Raw genomic sequence first — 24049 nt, 5'->3', positions numbered from 1 at the left:
ACGTACAATAAATTGCCACAATTCAAAATCAGGCAAGATTTCCAACATAATCTGCCGGTAGGTGCTGAGAAAACGGAAGTAGTTTGCTTGTGGGTTATGCACATGCCGTTTTGTAAGCCTCATTACCACTATCCTTCTTCTAATCAACATTTAGCCACAAAAAACATAATGGGGGGGATGTACATTTATAACATGTCTCATGTGTCCCAAGATGCCTCAATATCATCATGCTTCCTCTGTTTCTTCCCCCCCCCCCCTTCAAATCTAAATATACCTATCTGAACTAATAGGCTTCTGTTCTGTTGAGAAATCCTTCCATCCTCTCCTGGGTTCTCTAACCTTCATTAGTTGGTGTTTGCATCATCTTTTCAAAAACGTCAGATGCCATCACTGCCTTCATTCTTTATCACTTCCTCTTATTCACACAATGCAACCCTAAGAAACCTGCTGCCTTTTCCTTTTGTGTCTTAATTGCTCTCGCTGTCACTTTAGGACAAGGCAGGCTCCTTCGACAGGAAGGGAGGCTTAGCATCGAGTCAACCTGCAAATGTACAGCTGTGGCTTTGGCCCAGATGCTGGGAAAAGGTTGAACGCAATGCCCCGCCACCGCCAAAAGCACAACTTCCCAAAGCATTGTTTCAAGGCTACAACCATTATTGCTTCCGTCTCTCACTTCAAGACGTGGAGTAGTAGGCCTTTCCTTCAATTTGCATTCTTGGGCAAAAGCTGATCTGTGAACTATCACCATTTATTTCCGGCTATGTCTCAGTTCATGTGGGATGCGGGTGGCACTGTGGGTTAAACCACAGAGCCTAGGGCTTGTCGATCCAGAAGGTCGGCGGTTCGAATCCCCACGACGGGGTGAGCTCCCGTTGCTCGGTCCCTGCTCCTGCCAACCTAGCAGTTTGAAAGCACGTCAAAGTGCAAGTAGATAAATACGTGCCGCTCTGGCGGGAAGGTAAACGGCGTTTCCGTGCGCTGCTCTGGTTCGCCAGAAGCGGCTTAGTCATGCTGGCCACATGACCCGGAAGCTGTACGCCTGCTCCCTCGGCCAATAAAGCGAGATGAGCACTACAACCTCAGTCATCCACGACTGGACCTAATGGTCAGGGGTCCCTTTACCTTTAAGTCTCAGTTCACAGAACCAACCACAATCAGGGCTAGAGCTTTGGATCAGGAGCCCACTGCAACATGGTGAGTGGAATGAATTTATGAGGATGAATCATAGAATTGTAAGGTTGGAAGCCCCCCCCCCCCCCGCACCATCTAGTTCAGCCCCCTGCAATGCAGGAATCACAGCTTAAGAATCCCTGGCAGGTGGCCACCGAAACCCTGTTTAAAGTCCTCCAATGAAGGAGCATGTTAAAAACAAAAACCGACAAACTACTGTGACCCATGCCTATAGCATGTTTGGAAGCTCAAACAGTAGTAGTTGTTTATTTCTTTGACATCTGATGGGAGGGCGTTTCCCTGATGATGACTGTAGGGACTGCACATTGCAAGCAAATGGTCCTGCAGATACCACTCCTGGCATCTCTAGGCAGTATTGGAAAACATCCTTTTCTGAAATACCGGTAAGCTGCTGCCAGCCAGTGTAGGCCACACAACACTACATGGACCATGGTCTGACTTGGTATATCGCAGCCGCCTATCTATGGAATGACCTGCCACTGGATATCCAAGCAGCACTGTCTGTTTTTAAAGACTATTTGAAGCCTTGCCTGTGCCCCCAAGCTTCTGTTTGTTACTCCACACCTATCTCCCTTCCTCCCCTTTCCTTTATTTTCCCCCTGTCTTGCAGAATGTAAGCCTGCGGGCAGAATATGTCTTAAATTCCTTTTCCTTTTATTATACAGTGCTTCGGTCTTCAAAAGCACTTTAGAAATATTAAAATATTAATCTTCAGCAGTTCTGGGAAAAGAAATGCAGAACCGCTGGCTGCGCTGTAACCTCTGCAATACTTTGTCTGATTACAGATGGGCATGTTTTATTTCTTAAAAAAATGATCTGTGCAGTCCATGCACTGACAGCAGCAGAAAACATATCAGAAGCTGCTGTTGGGAACGTTTCCACCCAGTGTATCGGTCACATGTAATGTCTCCCCGTCCGCTCAGATGTATTTATATCACATTATGAATGGGACCCGGTGTCTATTAACACGTTGACCCAATGCTGTTAACTCTGACCCCTGAACAGGAATGCGAAAACGGTGGCACTAATGAAAGATCGCCCGCCCGTCACCCATTCTTCTGATGCAAAGTTGGCTGGACAGAAATGACAGCCCTGTCCTCGAGATCTATGCAAATCAACCAAGGTAACATCCAACCATTTCCTGTTTAGTAAGGTTTAAAAATGGTGAGTCAAACTTGGAAATAAATTAATTCATGGAAGACTCAGGTTGACATCACACAACAGGTGAATCTGCACAATCCTATCCTGGTCAGGATATAGAAGACTGGCATTTACATCAAATACAGCCCCCTTCCTGGATGCCTTGCTCCAACTGCTTGGCAGGGGGTTGGACTGGGTGGCCCTTGTGGTCTCTTCCAACTCTATGATTCTATGATAACTGCCAAACGGGCAGCTAAACAAGACAAGAGTCATTCGCGACTGGATCTAACAGTCAGGGGTCCCTTTACCTTTACCTATGCATCTTACTGTAGTTCTGGCTTATAGACTACATTTGTAATTTTAATGGTAAGGTCTTGAAACTCACTGAGTGGTCTTGGGCAATGCAGCTTGGATAAACTTATAAGAGGTGCATGCACGCGTGTGTGTGTCTATGAAAAAGCATCTAAGAAATTGCAGCTAACACAGCAATCCTAACGTTACTTGCCTGGGAGTAAGCACAGCTGAGTTCAATGGGACTTATTTCTCAGCAGACATCGTTACGATTTCTGACCATTTCACTAACAGCACACTCCTAACCATAGCTATTCAGAAGTAAATTATACTGAATTAAATGAGGCTTACTCCCAAGTAAGTAGGGTTGTTGTTGTTGTTGTTCAGTCATTCAGTCGTGTCCGAATCTTCATGACCCCATGGACCAGAGCACGCCAGGCACGCCTATCCTTCACTGAAGGAGGGTTAGGACTAACTAACCAACCAACCATTTGCACACCTGCCTGAGTGCCTTGCAGAAGAAGTAGGAGGCACACAATAAATACAGTGGAAACTCGGTTTTCGAGCGTCTCGGAAGCCGAATGATTCAGAACCCGAATGCCGAAAACCCGTAAGTGGATGCTTCCATTTTCAAACGCGCCTTGGAAGTCGAACGGTCTTCTGGAACAGATTATGTTTGACAACTGAGGTTCCACTGTAAATACTAAAAATAATTTATATAATCCCTTTGGTACCTCAAGTTACATTTTGTAATACTTCACGCTTCCAACAATCTCTTAAGGAAAACTGTTGTTATTTCCAGTTGAAGAACTGAGGCCGACGGTGTACATACTGCAGGCGAACTATCAGCGAGCAGAATTTGAAACCGGTCACCAAAAGGCTGAAGACTGACAGCCTCCCAGATCACCCACAAACAGCTCTATTTTCTGATAAAAGATTTTAAAAGCCAATACCCCCTTTTCATGAAGTGTCAAAACCATATATTATGGATTCCTTGCTGCGATTCCCCCTCAATCTTAGAAGTTCAACTATTAACACCCTCTTAACAGAAAAAAGGTGTAGATGCAGGCATAAAAATTAAAATCTAACTTTTCTATTGAAAGCCATCCCTTAGTATTAGCTAGAAGAGAACGGATGCCATGTCAAAGAGGCAAATAAGAGTAATGAGGTCGCTGTCCTCAGAGGGTTATGTTAAATAGCATTCAGGGGTCAAAGGTTAAGCTGCTCCTTATCATTAGGTTAGCTGCCTGCCATAGACTATTTAATAAAGGCAGCATGGCTAGCCCATTTAAATGGAAGCGATTGATTTTCATTTAGCATTTGTCCACCACTGCCAAAAAATCCATTTCAGGGTGACCCAACACGAGGCAAGTCATATGTATCTATATCTATATTTAGTGACAGGAGGCAGCAGCGCTACCTGTAATTGAATTAATACACCCTCTCTGTGTTTTGCTTAAGTAAAAAAAAAGAAAAGGGGGGGGGAAGCATACCTTAATGTTTGAGCTGCATTCAGGTTGCGACGCAAACTGTCAAGTGGGAGCATTTGTTAGCATAAAAATGCTAAGAACATTGACATAGTTAAATGGAAATAAAAAGATGGGCAACAAGATCTGTCACACCCCATCCTTCATGCAGGCCCATCTTTTGCTGCCCGTGCCGAGGATGATTTCGGGGAGGCGGGGGGCGGATGTTGGGTGCACATGGCGGGGGGAGCAGGGAAGGCTTGTGTCTGATTCCATCTCTCCTGACGTTCTCCCACGGGCGTAAAATAAACCCGCAAACCTTTAATTGGTAGATCAATCAAGTAAAGTTTCAGTTCATTAATCAGTGGGGGCCAATTTTAATTGCGGAGGGTAAATTTTAAATCAGCGAGGCTGTGAATTAAGGGCGCATTCGTTGTTGATTTCACTTCCGGCACACGTTATTGTAAACAGGGACTGAGAAATAAGGTATTAAAGGAATAAGGTATTAAAGAAATAAGGTATTAAATCGTTTCTTTGCGACTGTGGGACTGTAGCTCTTTGCTTATCAAACTGTAAGTCGTTCTGCACTTCCTTCATCGATATCTATAAAAGGCACTTGCAGAATGAGACATTGGTAAGATGCAAATTAACTGCTTTGTTTTATGGAACTGCGAAAAGCCCTCCCAGCAGAAGTCAAATAGAAAACAGCTCTGTGATGTTTAAGACATCTGAAGGTAGCACTGTTCTGGAAAGCGTTTAGGGTTCGATGCTGTATTGTGGTTTTACTATTTTTTGTTGGGAGCTGCCCAGAGTGGCTGGGGCATTACTTTCTATGGGAAGGGACGCTTTCCCATAGAAAGTAACGCAAAACGGATTAATCCGTTCCAGATTTTTAAAAACAACCCCTAAAACAGCAATTTAACGACAATTTTTCTATCTAACGAGACCACTGACCCATAAAACGAAAGCAATAAACAATGTATTGCAGTCACACAATCAATCAATCAGTAGCTGAACTGGGTTGCACACAGTCACAAAAACAAAACAAAAATGCCGCAAAAACAAAAAAACACACACAAAATAAATAGCAAAAACAGACAGACCTCAGCGTAATACTAAAAACGGAAGTGTGGCACTCAAAACAGAGCATGTTCGGCTTCTGAATTTTTTTTGCAAACCAGAACATTTGCTTCAGGGCTTGCAGTGTTTGGGTTCCAAGTTGTTTGAGTACCAAGGCATTTGAGAACCAAGGTACCACTCTATTATCTACTTAAAGAATGGAGCTTTCTTGTGGTTGTCTGCCAGCTGACACAGCAAGCCTCTACGGAAAACCCCAGAAAGACCAACTACGGTTGGCAACTACAGAAACCCCCTGGTGGCTGCTGGCTTGATACAAACCCAGTTGACCCTCATCAATTACATTAGGGCTCCCAGACTCAGAACATCAGTGTCCGCTTCTCCTGGAATATTCCATCCCAGATTGAAATCCTAAGTTCCCTACCGGATCAGGCCAAGAGTCCATCTAGTCATGGAATCGTAGAGTTGGAAGGTACCTGAGGGTCATCTAGTCCAACCCCCTGCAATGCAGTGATGTCAGCTAAAGCATCCATGACAGATGGCCATCCATCTGTCCAGCATGAAGAGCTAAGTGGACCAGATTTCCAGCTAGCTGCTCACCTCCGTCGCTCTTGCAGCAGCCTAGGTGACACTGTGACACCCTCCTCAACTTATCCTAGCCTTTCCCCATGTTCTCGGTTTAAGAATACAACAAGACCCTGCTGGATCAGACCCAAGGCCCATCCAGTCCATGGTCTTGTTCTCGCAGTGGCCAAGCAGATGCCCATAGGAAGCCCTCAAATAATACCTTGAATGCAACAGCATTCTCCGCCCTTGGGGTTCCTGGGAACTGGAGCTCAGGGGCATATTGCTGATCAAGTGTAGAGTGGAGCTGCCATGGTTAGTAGCCATTGGTAGCCTTACCCTCCTTGAATTGGTCTAATCCTCTTGGAAAGCCATCCAAGTTGGTGATCACCACTGGGGGAGCAAGTTCTATAGTTTATCTATGTGCTATAATAATAATAATTATGAGAGCCAGTGTGGTGTAGTGGTTAAGAGAGGTAGACTCGTAATCTGGTGAACCGGGTTCGCGTCTCTGCTCCTCCACATGCAGCTGCTGGGTGACCTTGGGCTAGTCACACTTCTCTGAAGTCTCTCAGCCTCACTCGTCTCACAGAGTGTTTGTTGTGGGGGAGGAAGGGAAAGGAGAATGTTAGCTGCTTTGAGATTCCTTCGGGTAGTGAAAAGCGAAATATCAAATCCAAACTCTTCTTCTTAATATTAATATTAATTATTAATATTATTATTAGTTATTTATAACCCGCCCATCAGGCTGAGTTTCCCCAGCCACTCTGGGTGGCTCCCAACAGAATATTAAAAACACAATAAAACATCAAACATTAAAAACTTCCCTAAACAGGGCTGCCTTCAGATATCTTCTAAAAGTCAGATAGTTGCTTATTTCCTTGACATATGGTGGGAGGGCGCCACCACCGAGAAGGCCCTCTGCCTGGTTCCCTGTAACCTCATTTCTTGCAGTGAGGGTACTGCAAGAAGCTGGCCATCTGCCTGGTTCCCTGTAACCTCATTTCTTGCAGTGAGGGTACTGCCAGAAGGCCCTCAGAGCTGGTCCTCAGTGTCCGGGCAGAACGATGGGGCTGGAGATGCTCCTTTGGGTATACCGTGCTGCATGGAGAAGTGCTTTCTTTTGTCCTGAATCTCACAACATTCAGCTTCCTTTCATGTCCGCCTACACTGGATTGTTTCCTACGGGTTTAAAACGCCTACAAAATGTTGGTCCTTATGACCGCGTTTCTTTTAAAGGTGCACAAAAAGAAACCACCTTTCTTGGAAGATGCACAACGCGCCTAAGAACGGCGCCTCGAGAAGTTAAGGCGACACAGATCTTACTTGGTGGGCGCACTCGGTAATTTCGAAAACGTTAATAACTCAACTCTTTAATATTTCTCCCTCCCCCTCCTACTTTTTAATATCTTAATGAAACTGTACTTCATTAATACAGGCTATGAGCATGCAAAAATTAATTGTGAAAATAATAAAATCACTGAGAGTTATAGGAGTACAATAAAAGGAAGGGATGAGGTGAGGTAAAATGATATCTTCTTCTTTTACAAGTGCCCAGCTGAAAGCCTTCCTCTTTCTGAACTATGTTTCTATCTTTAAGCTTCCAAATATTAAAGCTTAAGGGTTCTGCATAAACAGCATTTTTAAAAAAAACACAGTGATGCAAGTGGTCTTTGTCCTAGCAGGGCTGTAAAGCAAGGTGTGTGTACACACACACACACACACACACACACACAACGTCCAAATTTATTATAGCGCTGCTTCATAGCCTCCAACATTTCTTCCATGAAAACAGGGGTGTCCCATTCCATAATACAGTCAAACCTCCGTTTACGTAACCCTCTGGTTACGCAAACTTCAGGTTGCACACGCGGCAAACCTGGAAGTATTTTGCCGAGTTTCGCCGTGCGCACATGTGCAGAAGTGGTCTGCGCATGCACAGAATCAGTCCTCAGGTTGCGGAAACCTTGGGATCTGACTGGACCTCCAGAACAGATCCCGCCTGCAACCGGAGGTACCACTGTAATTATAATTATACCCTACCCATCTGACTAGGTTGCTCCAGCCACTCTGGGCAGCTTCCAACATATATAAAAACATAACAAAACAATAAGCATTTTAAAACTTCCCTATACAAGGCTATCTTCAGGTGTCTTCTAAAGGCTGTGTAGTTACTTATCTCCTTGGTTCAGGGACCGACCGCACAACTTCATACCCTCCAACATTTCTCCGATGAAAACAGGGATGTCCTAAGGCAGGGGTCAGAAACCTTTTTCAGCCGTGGGCCAGTCCACTGTCCCTCAGACCATGTGGTGGGCCGGACTATATTTTGGGAAAAAATATAAACGAATTCCTGTGCCCCACAAATAACCCAGAGATGCATTTTAAATAAAAGGACACATTCTACTCATGTAAAAATACGCTGATTCCCGGACCATATGCGGGCCGGATTGAGAAGGTGATTGGGCCGCATCTGGCCCACGGGCCTTAGGTTGCATAGCCCTATCCTAAGGGAAAGCGGACATTCTGGGATCAAATCAGACACCGGGATGGCTTCTGTAAATCTGGGGCTGTCCCTGGAAATAGGGACACTTGGAGGGTTCTGCTATTTCTCCCCTTTCCAGCAATTCCAGAGCTCCTGCACTCAACAGCTGCTGAGATTTCAAAGGCTACCATTTGTGTTTAGCTCCAGCTTTCATTGTGTGGCTGGATTTCTGAGGCTGGGGAGTATTTGGTCAAAAGCAATGTTTTTCTGCAAATCTCCATGTTCTGCGATAAACAAAAATGTTTCAGTTCTGCTAAGGAAGTGTTACCTTAGTCACCACCTATGCCTTGCATGACAGTTACATGGGAAAGAGATGAAATAGATGATGAACCTGCACAGTTCTCTCAAGGTAATGGTGGAAGAGGTGTTTTCATTTCAGCAAAGGGTAACAATATTCGGCTTGGCCTGAGATGGGCCTGGTTCTAGACTGAAAGCTGCAGGCCAAGACTTTACAACAGTGTGGTCCAGATTATTAACACTGATGCGCCCAATCTAACATTTAAGGTGCTAAGCAACGTGCGATGTCCCGAATGCTAGTAGCTGCGCCAAGTTATGTTACCAGGAGCTACTGACAGAGAGAATTAAATACAGAGATTTATGCAAATAGTTATATTGCACATGGGCTGGTGACAGCTCCGCGAATACATGTGTTCATCTCTATACATGCATAGAAAAATGTTATATAATAGAAAAATGTGTGCATGAATTTTGGAGGTGCAAAGAGAGAAGGGGGGAGAATTGAAAAAAGTGGAACACGCCTTCCTTTAAAATGGCAAGTAATAAATACAGAACCCTTTAAGGAAGCATTTTACTACAACTTCCATTCAGCTGTGGCTACATCAGTTGTACATGGTGTGCATGAATGAGAGCACAGGTGCATCTAGTTCACTGTGAAAATCTGTAATCCAAAATCCCAAACTATATTTATCATTATCTACACAGCACCATCAGCGTGCAGTCAGTGTTAAGTTTTAACAATCACCCAGATATGATTGTCAGCATTTACTTGGAACATGTCCAAAAAGCGGGTAAACATATTTATTTTCAGTCATTCATAAAATCCATCTGAGATTGTCAGCGTTCACATGTGACTGTCGACAATCACCACATTGTAACTTTCACTATGTCTCTCTCTGTGTGTATACAGACACACATGCATATATATATATATATATATATATATACATACATACATACATACACACACACACACACACAAAAAAAAAACAACCCAGTGCAATATGGACTTTTAAAATATATTGTCAGTCAATAAATCCTGTGTCTATACAAGCGCATCATATTCCACAAAAGAGCATCTGATGTTCCTATGCGGACAGTGCGTTAAGGACTTCCCTAATTAATAACCCAGATTAAAACCTCTTGGCAATCAATTAAGATTAATGACAGGTGTCATTCTCCATTCTCTGTATGTGTCTCTCCCCCCCCTTCTTTTCCTTGCCCCTCCCCCCTGTGCCCCCTGCACAGGCTGTGAAAACCTTGGGTCGTGAAACTTTAATCCTGTTATCTGTTGCCTTCTCCATCTGAAAAACCTACAGATTAACACAGCAGACATTATCGAATTTACAACCAGCCGCTCGGACAGCTGCCCTATTTTCTACAGTTAATGGAAAAGGAACTAATCTGGTTAAGAGCGGCGGGACTAGTTCATAAATCTGGGTGCACAAGACAGTTAAAGCTGTCACGTCTCCTCTGGAGAGGAGCAACTGAATTAAACTGTCAGCTTTCTGCTTGCTGTTTCTGGGAGGGTAGCAAGCCCTTCTGTAAACTAGACTAATGAGATACGCAGCATTAACATAAACCACGTCAGTTCCCAACAGGTCATAATGGCTGTGCTGGAATCAGGGAGTTTGCGTTTTTATGATGGAGCATAGTTATATATAGATATGGAAGGTGTCTCATTCCCTGGCAGCCTCGTTCAGATTAAAACGCAACTGCTTTTGTTCCCATCTACCTCGTAGCGGGGCATCCTGGTGGAATGCAAAAAAAAGGGGGGGGGAGAAATGGCTATATCAAATATTGGCAATGCGCTGCAACAGAGAGGGCCAAGGTAAACCGCGAAACAATCCCAGTCCTCTAATGCTTTGCAATGTAGCCAAGTTAATATTTGACAGCTGCAATGGGGAGAGGGAAATTAGCTGTGCACACAGGAAGAGAAAGGGGGCTTCACCTTCCTGAGCAGACAGGATCCCACCTGCATGCTTCTATACAGCAGGATGTATGGCACAGCACATCCCAAGGATTCATCACATTTGCTGCCTTGTGACTGGCCGCCAATATTTGTACCCTTCACCATTTGTAAGAAACAATTTTGTCTCCCACTCTTCTCTGCAAAATAGAAAATTCTTTCCAGTAGCACCTTAGAGACCAACTGAGTTTGTTCTTGGTATGAGCTTTCGTGTGCATGCACACTTCTTCAGATACACTGAAACAGAAGTCACCAGATCCTTAAATATAGTGAGGGAGTGGGGAGGGGTATTACTCAGAAGGGTGGTGGGAATGGGTGATCAGCTGATAGGTGTGGAAAACCTGTTGACGACTCTTAACGGCTGCAATTAGTCTTGCAGGGAAAGGCAAGGGGTGAGATGGCTAAAGATAGCTTTGTTATGTATAATGAGATAAGAATCCAATGTCTTGGTTCAGACCAGGTTTCTCCATGGTTTTAAGTTTGGTGATTAGTTGCAATCCAGCCACTTCTCTTTCCAGTCTATTTAAGGATCTGGTGACTTCTGTTTCAGTGTATCTGAAGAAGTGTGCATGCACACGAAAGCTCATACCAAGAACAAACTCAGTTGGTCTCTAAGGTACTACTGGAAAGAATTTTCTATTTTGTTTCGACTATGGCAGACCAACACGGCTACCCACCTGTAACTCTTCTCTGCAGTCTTTTTAGGGTCAAGCAATAGCCACTTCTCAAGGATGCAGCATGTTCAAGCAGCCATTGCACACCAAGGGGGCTGGTCATATGATCAGGGTCAAACCTCCTTGGCAGCGGTCACTACATATGGACTCACTTTCAGGAAATGGTCCCAAGACATCCTTGAGCCCTCAAACACAATCCACACACAGTTGGTCTTCCCAAGGGAAGAACCAAATGCCCAATGCGCCAAATTCTGCACACACAGAGCTACAGAAGACAATCCAGATTGTCTGGATTGTCACCTGTACCTCTGGATTGTCTTCTGTACCTCTGTGCGCGCACTGGGACTTCATTGACTGGATACTGGGAATAAAAAGGGAGTGTGGCGTTAAGGGTTGTTCACACATTAAAACAAACACAGGCGCCAGCAGTCTCTACAAGTGTTTGTGTGAAAGGGCATATACTTGCTGGGTTGTGAAGCTCAGCTGCTAGGTACGCAGACTGTACACTCACTGAACGTTACATGTGCAAAGCAGATGCTCTACCAATGAGCTCTGACTCCCTTGCCCATGAAGTGAGCCAGCAAAAGAAACCAGCCTGGGGTTTCCTGGTAAAGCGTAGGCAGGGGGCAGCCTCAATATGGCAATCTCTGCAGTTTGATTGTGTAAAGAAACAGATCAAGAAACTCAAGCTTGATTCTTTATCTTCTGCTGTGCTCAGTTGCAACTGGCCCTGGCATGCCAGAATGCTTTGCAAGAGGCAGGAGAGGAGGAGGAGGAGGAGAAGAAGAAGAAGAAGAAGAAGAAGAAGAAGAAGAAGAAGAAGAAGAAGAAGGAGAAGAAGATGATGATGATGATGATTTTGGATTTGATATCCCGCTTTTCACTACCCGAAGGAGTCTCAAAGCGGCTAACATTCTCCTTTCTCTTCCTTCCCCACAACAAACACTCTGTGAGGTGAGTGGGGGCTGAGAGACTTCAGAGAAGTGTGACTAGCCCAAGGTCACCCAGCAGCTGCATGTGGAGGAGTGGAGATGCGAACCCGGTTCCCCAGATAACGAATCTACCGCTCTTAACCACTACACCACACTGGCTCTCAGGTTGCTCTTGAAGCCTGTTTGGTAACAAGAGGTTCTCAAAACTCCACCACTGCATTCAGAAAATGACCTGCATCCACCAGGATCCATTTCCTATTTTAATTCTAGAGCCAACTCAAACGAAGCCCTGATTCTGAACCAAATTCTGCTAGACCCCAGCAAACTGGCACTTTCTGTGACACTGAAGGGTAGTGAAAAATCCATTTTGAGTTCAAAAGAACCGTAAAGTACACCATGCTTGTGACTTTTCAGGATCAATGGTAAGTTTCAGTGTCAGTAAGTTTCAACAGCCAGCAAAACCTAAGAGGAAGCGGGGGAAATAATAATAACGCCCTCCACACACACACACAAACCTTGAGTGGTGTATGAGTCTGTGTGCCAGTCTTGGACTCATAAATCAAAATGCATGAGCTGGCTTAGATAAAGAGCAAAAGGAGCCGAATGCGCATGTTGAAAGCTGTGCCAGTTTTCTGTCTATTGCTACCCGAAACCCCTTGAACAACAAGCACTGAAGGGGGGGGGCAGCCAACACCATCTCCTGCAACAGTGTGACAAGGTGTCGCTGTGACAACGTTTCAACACTCTGGCTGCTGCCTCGGTTGTAGCGATGTGGTCTGAAGGTGAACGTAACCTCAATTAAATTCAAGAAGCACTTCTGAGAATTAATTGGCTGTCTTACAGAACAACCCCAAAAGTATTGCCGGTCTCCCTTTCTTCCTCTCCCCTCTTTCTCTCTCGGCTTTAAACGAACGGTGAGGGTGTGTGGTGATGCATCATTTATAAACACACACACACACAAAAAAAATCTACACCCACCCCAAAACACCGCTTTGAAAAACGGGGGAGAAAGCACAAAAACAAACCCAGCTCCTGCTGAGGACTCCGGCACGTTTGATGGAAGGCCTTCAAAAGAGTTCACAGCTTAATGCAGGCTGTCTACGTGGAGACTTCGATCCATACCTGCTGTCCCCTGTCAGTCCCTAGAAACTTGGTGGCAGATGTTGCCACGTTAGGTTGTCTCTGAAGTGGCTCCCTCTCTCCATCTCCCCACCACAACAGAGTCAAACTACATTAGATCTCTTCTATTTGTGCCTCGGGCATGTTTGGGAGCGCAGCTGCGCCCGCCGCCCCCCACTCTACCTTTCGTGTTTCAGGGCTCCCCCCACCCCCACCCCCCGGGCAGGAAATGTGAGACCAAAAACCACTGTTCCTTCCACCCTTAACTACATCTGCCGACAACCCAGAAGCCTCGCTGCAGGCTGGCGTGGAGCTGGGCCTCTGCTCCGAACAGATGTCGACAACAACCTGCTAGCTCACACCTGTACAAGCCTCCCTCACCTCGCCGGTTGCGGGATGAAAAATTCATGACTCCCAGGAGTGCCGTCCACAATCAAAGCCTCTCCGATCAGCGGCGGGTGGCCCTCAAACTGGGCCAGCATCGCTCTTAAGTGTCTGAAAGAACTGCAGAAAGGAGAGGCGGGAGAGAGGGCCCCTTTCCTTTCTGGTTCTTTATGCTTCAGCTTCAATTATTTCATCAGAAACTCGCATTCAAATGGGGCTTCTTTGGCAAAGGGGAACGAGATGACAGGAGCCCGTTTCGTTTCGCTTGCTGTTCAGCGTGACAGTTGTATTTGCTTACTGTGGTTTTGCTTACCGATTCACACTTGCATGAGGTACTGATCTGAACTGAGGAATAAACGAGCAAATTTTCCTTCAGGGGATTAAAACATGCTTCCCCCCCCCCCAACCCAGGCAGAAGCTGTGTTCTTGCAACACCACAAGTCACACCCAAAAGATGATAACTGTCTTTAGCGCTGTGTTCAGCAGCCAAAATATAGATTCTGTTTACAACTCTCTTTCTCTCTCTCTCTCTCTCTCTGATTTTTTCCCCACACAAATCAAATGCTGGCTGCTGTTTGTTTTAGAGGTAATGAAAGTCTTCTCTCCTGGTGGCCTTAAGAAACGAGAGTCCATTTTTTGCTCCCTGTCATGTAAGTAACTTACAGAAACCACCTCGTACTTGCAAGTATGTAAGTCAACTAAAAAGCGGTCAATATTTATGCTGTTCTACTGGCAAGCACCCAAACTCCTTGCTTGATCCAGAAGTGAACAGTCACAAAAAGGGTTTAGGCACAAGTAAAAATAAATTCAAGAGTCTGTTGCCTTGTTTTAACTGATCAAAATGTATTGAACGGGTAAGATAACAGATGAATGAACTAAACACTGAATGCATGCTCTATTAGAATTTTGGATAGGAGGTGGCTGGGCAATTTAACAAAGACCCAAACATGCTGGCTTTCTCTTCATCAGTCCCTCTCACATCTGCATTCTCATGTCATCTTCTCTGCGAGTCAAATGCTATAATCAAATTTAGCACTGACAGCCAAATAAATTCTGTAAATATCTCTGTTTCCCCCCCCCACACACACACACATTTCCTGTTTGTCAGTTTCCCACTAACTCAAAACCTTGCCAGAATTTTGCCATGCTATTTGGGATCAACAAGCCTTGGGTATAAAGCTAACAGAAAAGGCAAAACAAATTCATCAGGTGTCCCTTGCTCTTGTGCTTTTATAAAGTCCCGGTAAATAAAGACGGTGCTAATTAGTCACAGCCCTCTGATTTATATTAACGGCATGCAATGTGTTCTTTGCTACGGCCCTCCATTTAATGGGATTTCCATGCCCTCCCCCTTATAGGCTTCGGGGAGTGGGGAAAGACAGGGACTCAGTCCTAAGCTTAATGTCCACTTTTAGCCCTGGCACAAGTCTCCCTTTGCAGACTGCCGTAAGTCACACAGGGAGCGATTTGGATTTCAGCCATTCTCTGCCATTTTGGAAGGCTGTAAGGGAAGGCGATCATAGACTAGCGGCTCACAGCACCTGCTCTTCACTATCAGCAGCTCACGTGTTGCTAGCTTGCACTCTTTATAAAGATTTGAGGAGTGGCGTTATTATGCCTCTACTAATATCTATGCCAGGTCACTCAACCATCGCTACTGTGTCTAGCAGATCAAGATAACCAGGAGACAGCAGAAACTTAAAACAATAAATAAATAGCAGGGGCAATTAGAATAAGATCTATTACTTGATTGTTGATTTAAAGCTTTGGAATGTACCATACTTTTCTGTGCATAAGACTAGGTTTTTTTCTTTTAAAATTATGCCAAAAAGTGGGGGTCGTCTTATACATGGATAGTGCATAGGGTGGGCGTGTTATTGGTTGCTGTGACAATGGATGGTGTTGTTTGGCTGAGGCTGAGGCAATCGGGCGGGCGATTTGCAGCTTCTGCCGTTGAGGAGACAGATGAGAGGCAGATTTTAGGGCGCGTGGGGGTGAGCGATTTTCGGCAACCCCCCCCCCCAAAAAAGTTCAACCACCCTGGGTAATCCCCCCCAAAAAAAGCTCAACAACTCTGTGCCATCTTCCCCCATCTTCTAAAATCTGAGTCCCCCCAAATATGGGGTGTCTTATACATGGGGGCGTCTTATAGACAGAAAAGTACGACATTTTGTATAGTTAAGCCTTTACCTCTATGTTCAGTACAACTGTGTTTTATTTTACTGCTATGGCTAGTGGCTGATGCAAATAAATATTTGTCTGGTCTGGTCTGGTCTGGTCTGGTCTGGTCTTCAAGCATATCCAGGAAGGGATGGGGAAAAAAACCTTGACTGAAACTCTGGACCTGAAGTTATGTAGGCCATCTTTCCATACACAAAAGGGAAGAGCCCTGTGGAGAGTGGTGAACAGCACAGCAAACACACGCAAACACGTAACACGCACCTCATCTCCCTGCTGCGGTCGCATCAAAGACACTCTGTCATACTGCCGCCTCAGCAAAGCCCACAGCGCATCGAGACGACCCTGCGAAGAGGAGACCAAGAGGACTTTTGATTAGCTGACGTACGTGGCGGCAGTTCTCGGAATCATTAGCCGTCCTTGGATATGTCTCAGGGATCATCTTCCGCCAAATGACACCGTAGGACAATGAGAGCTCCTTAAATGGGATGCTATTAAGGCATAAATTTCGCCTAATGGGAACACATTGAGCCAGCGATGTGTGATTAAGTAAGTGGTTCTTAACAATGTGTTAAATGAGTGGGAAATTCTAAGTTCAGGTCTTTTACTATTTTAACTTTAAGGGACTTTAAAAAAAAAAAACCCCAAAAACACCTGCATGCACATATGAAAACCAAGTAAAAATTAAGCATCTCGTTGGTCTAAAGACTTTCCAAACTCTCCTCTGTTCAAATGAAGTTTGTCTAGTCAAAGCAGGTGCTTACTTCTAGTAGTTTTAAAAAACCTAAGCCTATAAAAGGGGGACACGGGTGGCGCTGTGGGTTAAACCACTGAGCCTAGGGCTTGCCGATCAGAAGGTCGGTGGTTCGAATCCCCGCGACAGGGTGAGCTACCGTTGCTCGGTCCCAGCTCCTGCCAACCTAGCAGTTCGAAAGCACAGCAGTGCAAGTAGATAAATAGGTACCGCTCCGGCACATACCCTTTTAAAATGTGGCTCTTTTGCGGGGGGGAGTGTATTATTGGGTTATTGCTTTTATTCTTATTTTATATACTGTGATCTTTTTATGTGAACTGCCCTGAGACCTCCGGGTATAGGGTGGTATATAAATTCTAATAATAATAATAGTAGTAGTAGTAGTAGTAGTAGTAGTAGTAGTAGTAATAATAATAATAATAATAATAATAATAATAATAATAATAAATACTCTCCCCTCCAGTCAGCCTTGGGGTGGGTGCAACTTGCACCTTCTCTTTTCAGTTCCACCATAGCCTTCAGGCCCTGCACACTTCTTTCCCAACTCTACGCCTTCCAATTGCTGCTCTTTCCTTAACACACTGATGCTTTTAACATCCACAGGGAGGGAGAATGTGTTGCCCTCCAGGTGTTGTTGGACTACAACACCCATCATCCCTGACCACGATGGGATTTGGGAGTCCAAGAACATCCAGAGGGCCACAAGTTCCCTCTCCCAAGAGATATCTAGTTGGCTCCATGCACCTTGATAGGGTCAGGCCCTATCCCTTGGCTGGAGTATGAGCAGGGCTAATCTGAAGGAGGCCTGGTTCAACAATCAAGGCTCCTAATACCTCCAGATGTCACAGGCTGGGGCTTCCACTACCCTCCCAGCAACCCACTGCCAATGTTGTTTAGCCCAGTGGTCTTAAATTAGTATAAATGGGGGCTTGGTTTCCCCAGGCTTCCCAGCCGTTCAGCCCTGATTTGCCCCATTATACAACTGCAAAGCAAACACTGCTTTCAATGCTCTCAATGACAAACGATTCGGCGTGTACCTTAATAGGCGTGTACCACTTTTCCTGAGCAGGCAGTGAGGTAGGCTTGGGTCTCGGAGGTCTAGGCTGAAATGGCTCATCAGATTCCTCAGGGATTGTCACCACAGCGTTTTTGGCTTTCTCTAGTCGGGCGCCTTCTTCGGTCGACCCTTTATCACCCCAGCGAACCTGCAGAAAGCAAGACCCATTCTCAGAGCGGCCTTGTGTATGGACACACGGTGCTCAAGTCAGTAGTCAAGGTGGCCCAGTTTGCATGTAGAGCTAAGCCATACCATGGCTCACTGCAAACAAGCCCACAGGTGGACTCCCAGACCAATGATCTGGGACAAAGCACTCCTCCCCTGGTCCTGCAGCACTGCCAGGGCAAAGCCATGCTTTGGCTTACCATTACACCCAAACCTGGGCTTATCCCAAGTCTCTCCCAAGTGGTAAAGCAAGAACAAACATTGGTTACACACACCTGGGTTCAAACTTAACCTTAAGCCAAACTATGGCTTCGCCCTTGATGGTGGAGCAGCAGCAGCAGCAGAACCAGAACCAAGGAAGAAGCACTATGGCCATCTTTAATCCAGCAACCTGCATGTTTGCCCATTCATGCTAAGCCACATGCACATTGGAACCTTACAGTTGCAAAAACAAACGTACTGATTCAAGTATAATTCTCTATTAAGCTCTAAGTCAGGGGTCCTCAAACTAAGGCCCAGGGGCCGGATGCGGCCCAATCGCCTTCTAAATCCAGCTTAAAGACGGTCCGGGAATCAGCGTGGTTTTTACATGAGTAGAATGTATCCTTTTATTTAAAATGCATCTCTGGGTTATTTGTGGGACATAGGAATTCGTCTATAATTTTTTTCAAAATACAGTCTGGCCCCCCACAAGGTGGGAGGGACAGTGGACCGGCCCTCTGCTGAAAAATTTTGCTGACCCCTGCTCTAAGTTACAGAGAAATCCCAAGTATATCTACTCAGAAGTGAATCCCATCGCATTCCGGATGCTGCAGCACTGGACCATCAGCCAACATGACCACCCACATAAAATAGATTTGGGGCCTGGGGCTAAGAGACAGTGCCTTGCCTAAGCCAGACCACCTCCTGCCATGAGTTCATGGGATTTGCAGATCATGCTTTTAACCACTACACTGCACCAGCTGTGGAAGAATAGGAGCTTTTGATACACATGGCCTGCAAATGAGAATACTGACACGACACTGTAATTTTTTCCCAAAAGGATTTTAACATGTCTTGAAAAGACTTGTTCTCTTCTTCTTTTCTGCATTCAGTTGTAGAAACAAGCCTCTCTCTCTTTTCTTTTTCAAAGCCCTGAAGAAATGAAACCGATGAAATCAGTTCTTCCCTAATCTGTGGAGAGATGCCTAAAACTGTCCTACGAATAAATTTAAAGGGGGAAATTCCAAGAAGTCTGACATCAGGGGAAGTAAGTCAATCTGGCTACAATTAAAAATTAGTCAACTGAGGGACGCTTTTTAAAAATTAAAAATATTAAAAAAGAAGCCCATTTTAACTTTAAAAATCCAACTTGACATCAAATCACATACCAGATTGTGTGAGTGAGGTCAAAGCAACCATGATCTACAGACCTCTAAAACTAACACATAAGATTTCCTTGAGCTGCAAGAAGAGCCTTGCTGGAACCAACCCAAGATCCATCTGGACCAGCCTTTGCCATTCTAGCTCCCTCCAGATGTTTTGGAGCCACAACTGCTATCCAGTAGCATCCAATAGGGTAGGGCAGACCCACTCTCCTGACCCCTGGCATCACTGCAGCTTACATGGGTGAGACTGGATCAGAGTGGCAGCAATAGTGGGGCTATTGAAAAAGACTTGCTGTGCACATTAGACCTGGCACCCTGACAGATCCTGTTTTTCTAATAAAGAGTTCACTTACTCCGTGCAATTTACTGCTGGCTGGTTCCCGACACCTGCGTTATGTTGTATGACTCCATCTCCTATCATCCCCAGTCACCATGGCCAATGGTGAGGAGAGCTGTCACCCAACGACCCCTGCTTCCCTATCCCTGTCCTGTCCAGGTCCCAAGTAGGAGGCCGCGAAGAAGAGCAACAAGGAGGGTCAGTTGCAAGGGAACACAGGAGTCTCCGTCATACTGCGTCCATTTAGCTCACTATTGTCTACTCTGAGTGGTTCCAGTAAGAGGCCTCTCTCCTCCTCTCTACCCCCTCTCTCCTCCTCTAGCTCCCTCTCCTCCTCTAGCCCCTCTCTCCTACACATTTCCCCCTTTGTTGGAGAACTGCAGGAGCAGAGCAGCACTTCCATTTTCCCGGCTTATCATGGTAACATGTGACACGGCGCACAGTTGCCAGCATCGGAGGCAAAGTCGAGAGACACCACTAGCGTCTCACAGCTTTGCATCTCGAGCGGCAGCGACTCAAGGCTCGACAAAACAAACCTCCATTCTTTTAATTCCTCCAACTCCTCGCCCGCCATAGTAGGAAGCATCCACTGTTGGCCATTTCTTGTTAGGCAAGGGGTCTTCTTCTTCTTCCTGGGGAAAAAACCCAAAACAGATTTTTAAGGGGAGGTGTTTGTTTAAAAGGGAAACAAATGGCTCTTAGGTTAGAGGTCTTTTCCAACCAACCTGCTATTGGCCTTTTCTGAAGAACGGGATCTAATGAAAATAGGAGATGGGGGAACTGTCTGCTTTGGGTTGACCGAACTCAGCCTTTCTCCAGCAGACCACACCTTGTGTACTCTCAAGTTTTCTTTTCTTAGCACAGAAAGTATTGATCTGATGTGTAGAGCTCTTTCCTATTCTGATTAATTCAAGAGTGTTCTGGAAAGTGTCTTTCTATGTAAAGGAAATAGGCAGTAGGTTTCTGATGTTTGGGTTATTCCTTCTGGGAAGCTGAGAACAGCTGGTTTAAACCGGTTCTGTTATCTTTCTGTCAAGGTTGTGCGGACTGTAATAGTCAAGCCAGGAGGAGTCTGGGTTTTACTCATTTTCTTTTTCTATCCCTTCATTCTATTGTGGTGTTCTGTATGCTACACGTGTTAAGGTTTGGTCTTATTATAAGTTCTTGTTAAGTTTAAGTTAAGTCTGCTGCAAGTGGATTTCTTATGGACTGTGCCAATCCTGAATGTATTGGATTTGTGACCATTATGCTCATTTGCCTTCAGCAGCAGTAAAGCTCTGCTGGATGAAATACAATTGCCTCTGGTCTATTTTCGGGGAACTCTGCTACGTGTTTAAAGTTGTGGGTTTTTTTTCCTCCACGCAGCATGACATAAAGCCCTTGGCAAGTTGGGACTAATTTATTTGAGAGATGGCCTTACCCCCAAGATCTACCACTTTGATCTGCATAACTGGCACTAGTTACAGGTGGGTAGCCGTGTTGGTCTGCCATAGTCGAAACAAAATAGAAAATTCTTTCCAGTAGCACCTTAGAGACCAACTGAGTTTGTTCTTGGTATGAGCTTTCGTGTGCATGCACACTTCTTCAGATACCTGGCACTGTTACAAATGACACATAATACCGGTTTCACATTTGGTATTGGCCTCAGTCCTGTATACCTGAAGGAGCGTCTCCACCCCCATCATTCAGCCCGGACACTGAGATCCAGCGCCGAGGGCCTTCTGGCGGTTCCCTCATTGCGAGAAGTGAGCTTACAGGGAACCAGGCAGAGGGCCTTCTCAGTAGTGGCACCCGCCCTGTGGAACATCCTCCCACCAGATGTCAAGGAAATAAGCAGCTATCCTATTTTTAAAAGACACCTGAAGGCAGCCCTGTTTAGGGAAGTTTTTAATATTTAATGCTGTATTGTTTTTAACACTCGATTAGGAGCCACCCAGAGAGACTGGGGAAACTAAGCCAGATGGGCGGGGTATAAATAATAAATTGTTGTTGTTGTAAAAAAATCTGTATTTTAGGGTAGCAGCACCTGCACCTTGGAACTCCCTGCCTATTGACATCCGGCACGCACCTTCACCATACTCTTTACAGCACTTTTGGAAAACATTTTTGGTTAGATAAGCCTACCCAGACCTGCTGCATGGAGGGAAGAGAAGACTCCCTAGAAAAGACCCTGATGTTGGGAAAGATGGAGGGCACAAGGAGAAGGGGACGACAGAGGATGAGATGGTTGGACAGTGTCCTCGAAGCTACTAACATGAGTTTGGCCAAACTACGAGAGGCAGTGAAGGATAGGCGTGCCTGGCGTGCTCTGGTCCATGGGGTCACAAAGAGTCGGACACGACTGAACGACTGAACAACAACAACCCAGACCTGCAGGATGTCAATGTATGCATGCTTTAATCTGTTTTTAGTTTATTTCATTTTTTTAAATGTTCTTAATAGTTGTTTTTAACTGATAATTTTATTGTTTTATTCTCTTTGTAAACCACTTTTGAGGGTTTGTTGTAGATTTTACGAAATAAATAAATAAATGCTATTAACTTAAACTAATTTAAGGTTGCAGCCGTAACCCTGCTTGTTAAGTCCTACTCAATTCAACAGGATTTACTGGTAGTTCCAAGTAGACTTGGTTAGGATTGCCCCCAAAAGTATGTACTATCTTTTCTGTTTTAGAGTATCTTAAAATATACTGACTGGGTGGATGCATAACTGATGTACACGGTGCAACTTGGAAATAAGCTTTTATTGAAGAGAGCACTTAAGTAAATATATATGTGTGTGTCTGAGATATTTGATATGATCAGAAGATGCTCCCATGTTTAAAGCTCTGCTTCTGGGGGAACAGGGGAAAGCGCGGATAAGATCTTCTCTGAATCAGAAAGCAATTTCCCCCCCTCCCTCCTTCCCGGCGCCTTCATCCGCAGAACGCATAAAGCTGAGGTTCTGGTTATGTGCAAGGAAAATCAATTTGCAGCGCAATGCATTTCGAAGTGTCTATTACACCCCAATTCCCGTTTGAGCAACACAGGCCCTTTACCTATGTACTTCTGGGGGAACAATCTGTCTAATGGAGTGCGCCACACATACAAGAATGTTATACTACACTCGACTACCAATATTTGCTTTGTTTATTGCTACTCGTTTGACTACCAGGACTTAAATGGGGGGGGTGTTAATATGATTAAACATGTTTCTAAAATACCCCAAATAACATCAGGGGTCCTCATAACAACGATCACACTGCAAAAAAAATGTAGAATCAAACGTTTTCAGGGGAAATGCTTTTGGGGGGGGGGTTCAGCTTTGAGGAAGAGAAAAATGGGTATGCTGCAGAAAAGCAGTCTGCCAGGTGATGTGCTAGTGGGAGTCACCTTGAAGGGACAGATACCAGAGGGAAATATCCCTGTGGTGCCTCCAATTCTGGGACACTATTGGGAACCCAGGGGCTGAACCCAACTGATGACAGGAAGAATTCGAAACCGGCGGGACCAGGAATTCCTGAAGGATTGGACTAAATCTGAGGAAATATTTGAAAGGCAACTGTAAACAACAAATTACGCTAGTAGGTTTACAAGACGTTTTGTAAGGTTAATTTTAGGAAAATATTACGGAGATAATTTTGGAAGGTAATAATCAATTATTGTGATTAAAAAGTAATAGTGAAGTTGGAAATACAAGAAGAAATTAGGAAATTTGAAAACCTTGAGAAGTGGTTGATGGAAGTCAAAAAATATGTATAAGAGATGAATTTTATTGGGTGTTTAAAAGAATGTATGTAAAACTTAATAAAAATTATTTATAAAAAAGAGAAAAAAGAAACTGTATAATACAAAGTGGAAGGGCCCTGAGTGAGGTTCAGGGAACTGAAGTTCACTCAAAGTGAAAGACTGGGAGAGGAGAGGAGAGGGTGTGAGCTGGGAGGCCCTGTCATTTTCTGTGAGTGGCCAGGATTGAGAGCTACCTTTGAGAGAATATTGTGCATCTGTGCACTGTTTCTGTATTTTAGATATCCTGTTCCTGATTCCACCACCACCACCCAACCTTATTTTTCACGCCATTAAGAGAAACCGTATTTTATTACATAACTACATTTCTATCATTGTTTTGATTCTGATGCTATAAAGATATTACATTACGTAGTGACATTTGTGTTACATGTCGTAAACCGCCTTCCGTCATCATTTACAATTTGTTGTTTATTTAGAACTTATCGTTTTGTATAAATTTAGGAAATGAAATAAATGAAAAAAGCAGCATTCTGTCTAGTTCGAAGCGCTCATCACGGGATTCTCCTTCATGAAGGTAATAACCCAATACAGCGGTATCTCTGGTTACGAATTTACCGTATTTTCCGGCGTATAAGATGACTGGGCATATAAGATGACCCCCAACTTTTCCAGTTAAAATATAGAGTTTGAGATATACTCGACCGCAGATTCTCCACCTGGCACATAAGACGACCCCCGACTTTTGAGAAGATTTTCCTGGATTAAAAAGTAGTCTTATACGCCAGAATATACAGTAATTCGTTCCAGAGGTCCGTTCTTAACCTGAGGTACCACTTTAGCTAATTGGGCCTCCCGTTGCCGCCGCAATTTCTGT

The 24049-nt window shown here is 44.8% G+C and overlaps 1 protein-coding gene across 1 annotated transcript in view; it reads right to left on the bottom strand.

Moving 5' to 3' along the window:
• ANTXR2 (ANTXR cell adhesion molecule 2) overlaps positions 1 to 24049 on the bottom strand; it is a 135442-nt gene that overhangs the window by 40111 nt on the left and 71282 nt on the right. Inside the window, exons 14-16 of the mRNA XM_033160830.1 lie at positions 19984 to 20079; positions 17559 to 17726; positions 16032 to 16112 (exon numbers count right to left, since the gene is read on the bottom strand). Of these exons, the coding sequence (XP_033016721.1) occupies positions 16032 to 16112; positions 17559 to 17726; positions 19984 to 20079 (345 nt within the window). The remainder of the gene's footprint in view (positions 1 to 16031; positions 16113 to 17558; positions 17727 to 19983; positions 20080 to 24049) is intronic.

This window comes from Lacerta agilis, chromosome 9 (genome assembly GCF_009819535.1).
Source record: "Lacerta agilis isolate rLacAgi1 chromosome 9, rLacAgi1.pri, whole genome shotgun sequence".
NCBI lineage: Eukaryota > Metazoa > Chordata > Lepidosauria > Squamata > Lacertidae > Lacerta > Lacerta agilis.
The sequence above is the reverse complement of the archived record's forward strand: the minus strand, read 5'-3'. Positions and strand labels throughout refer to the sequence as shown.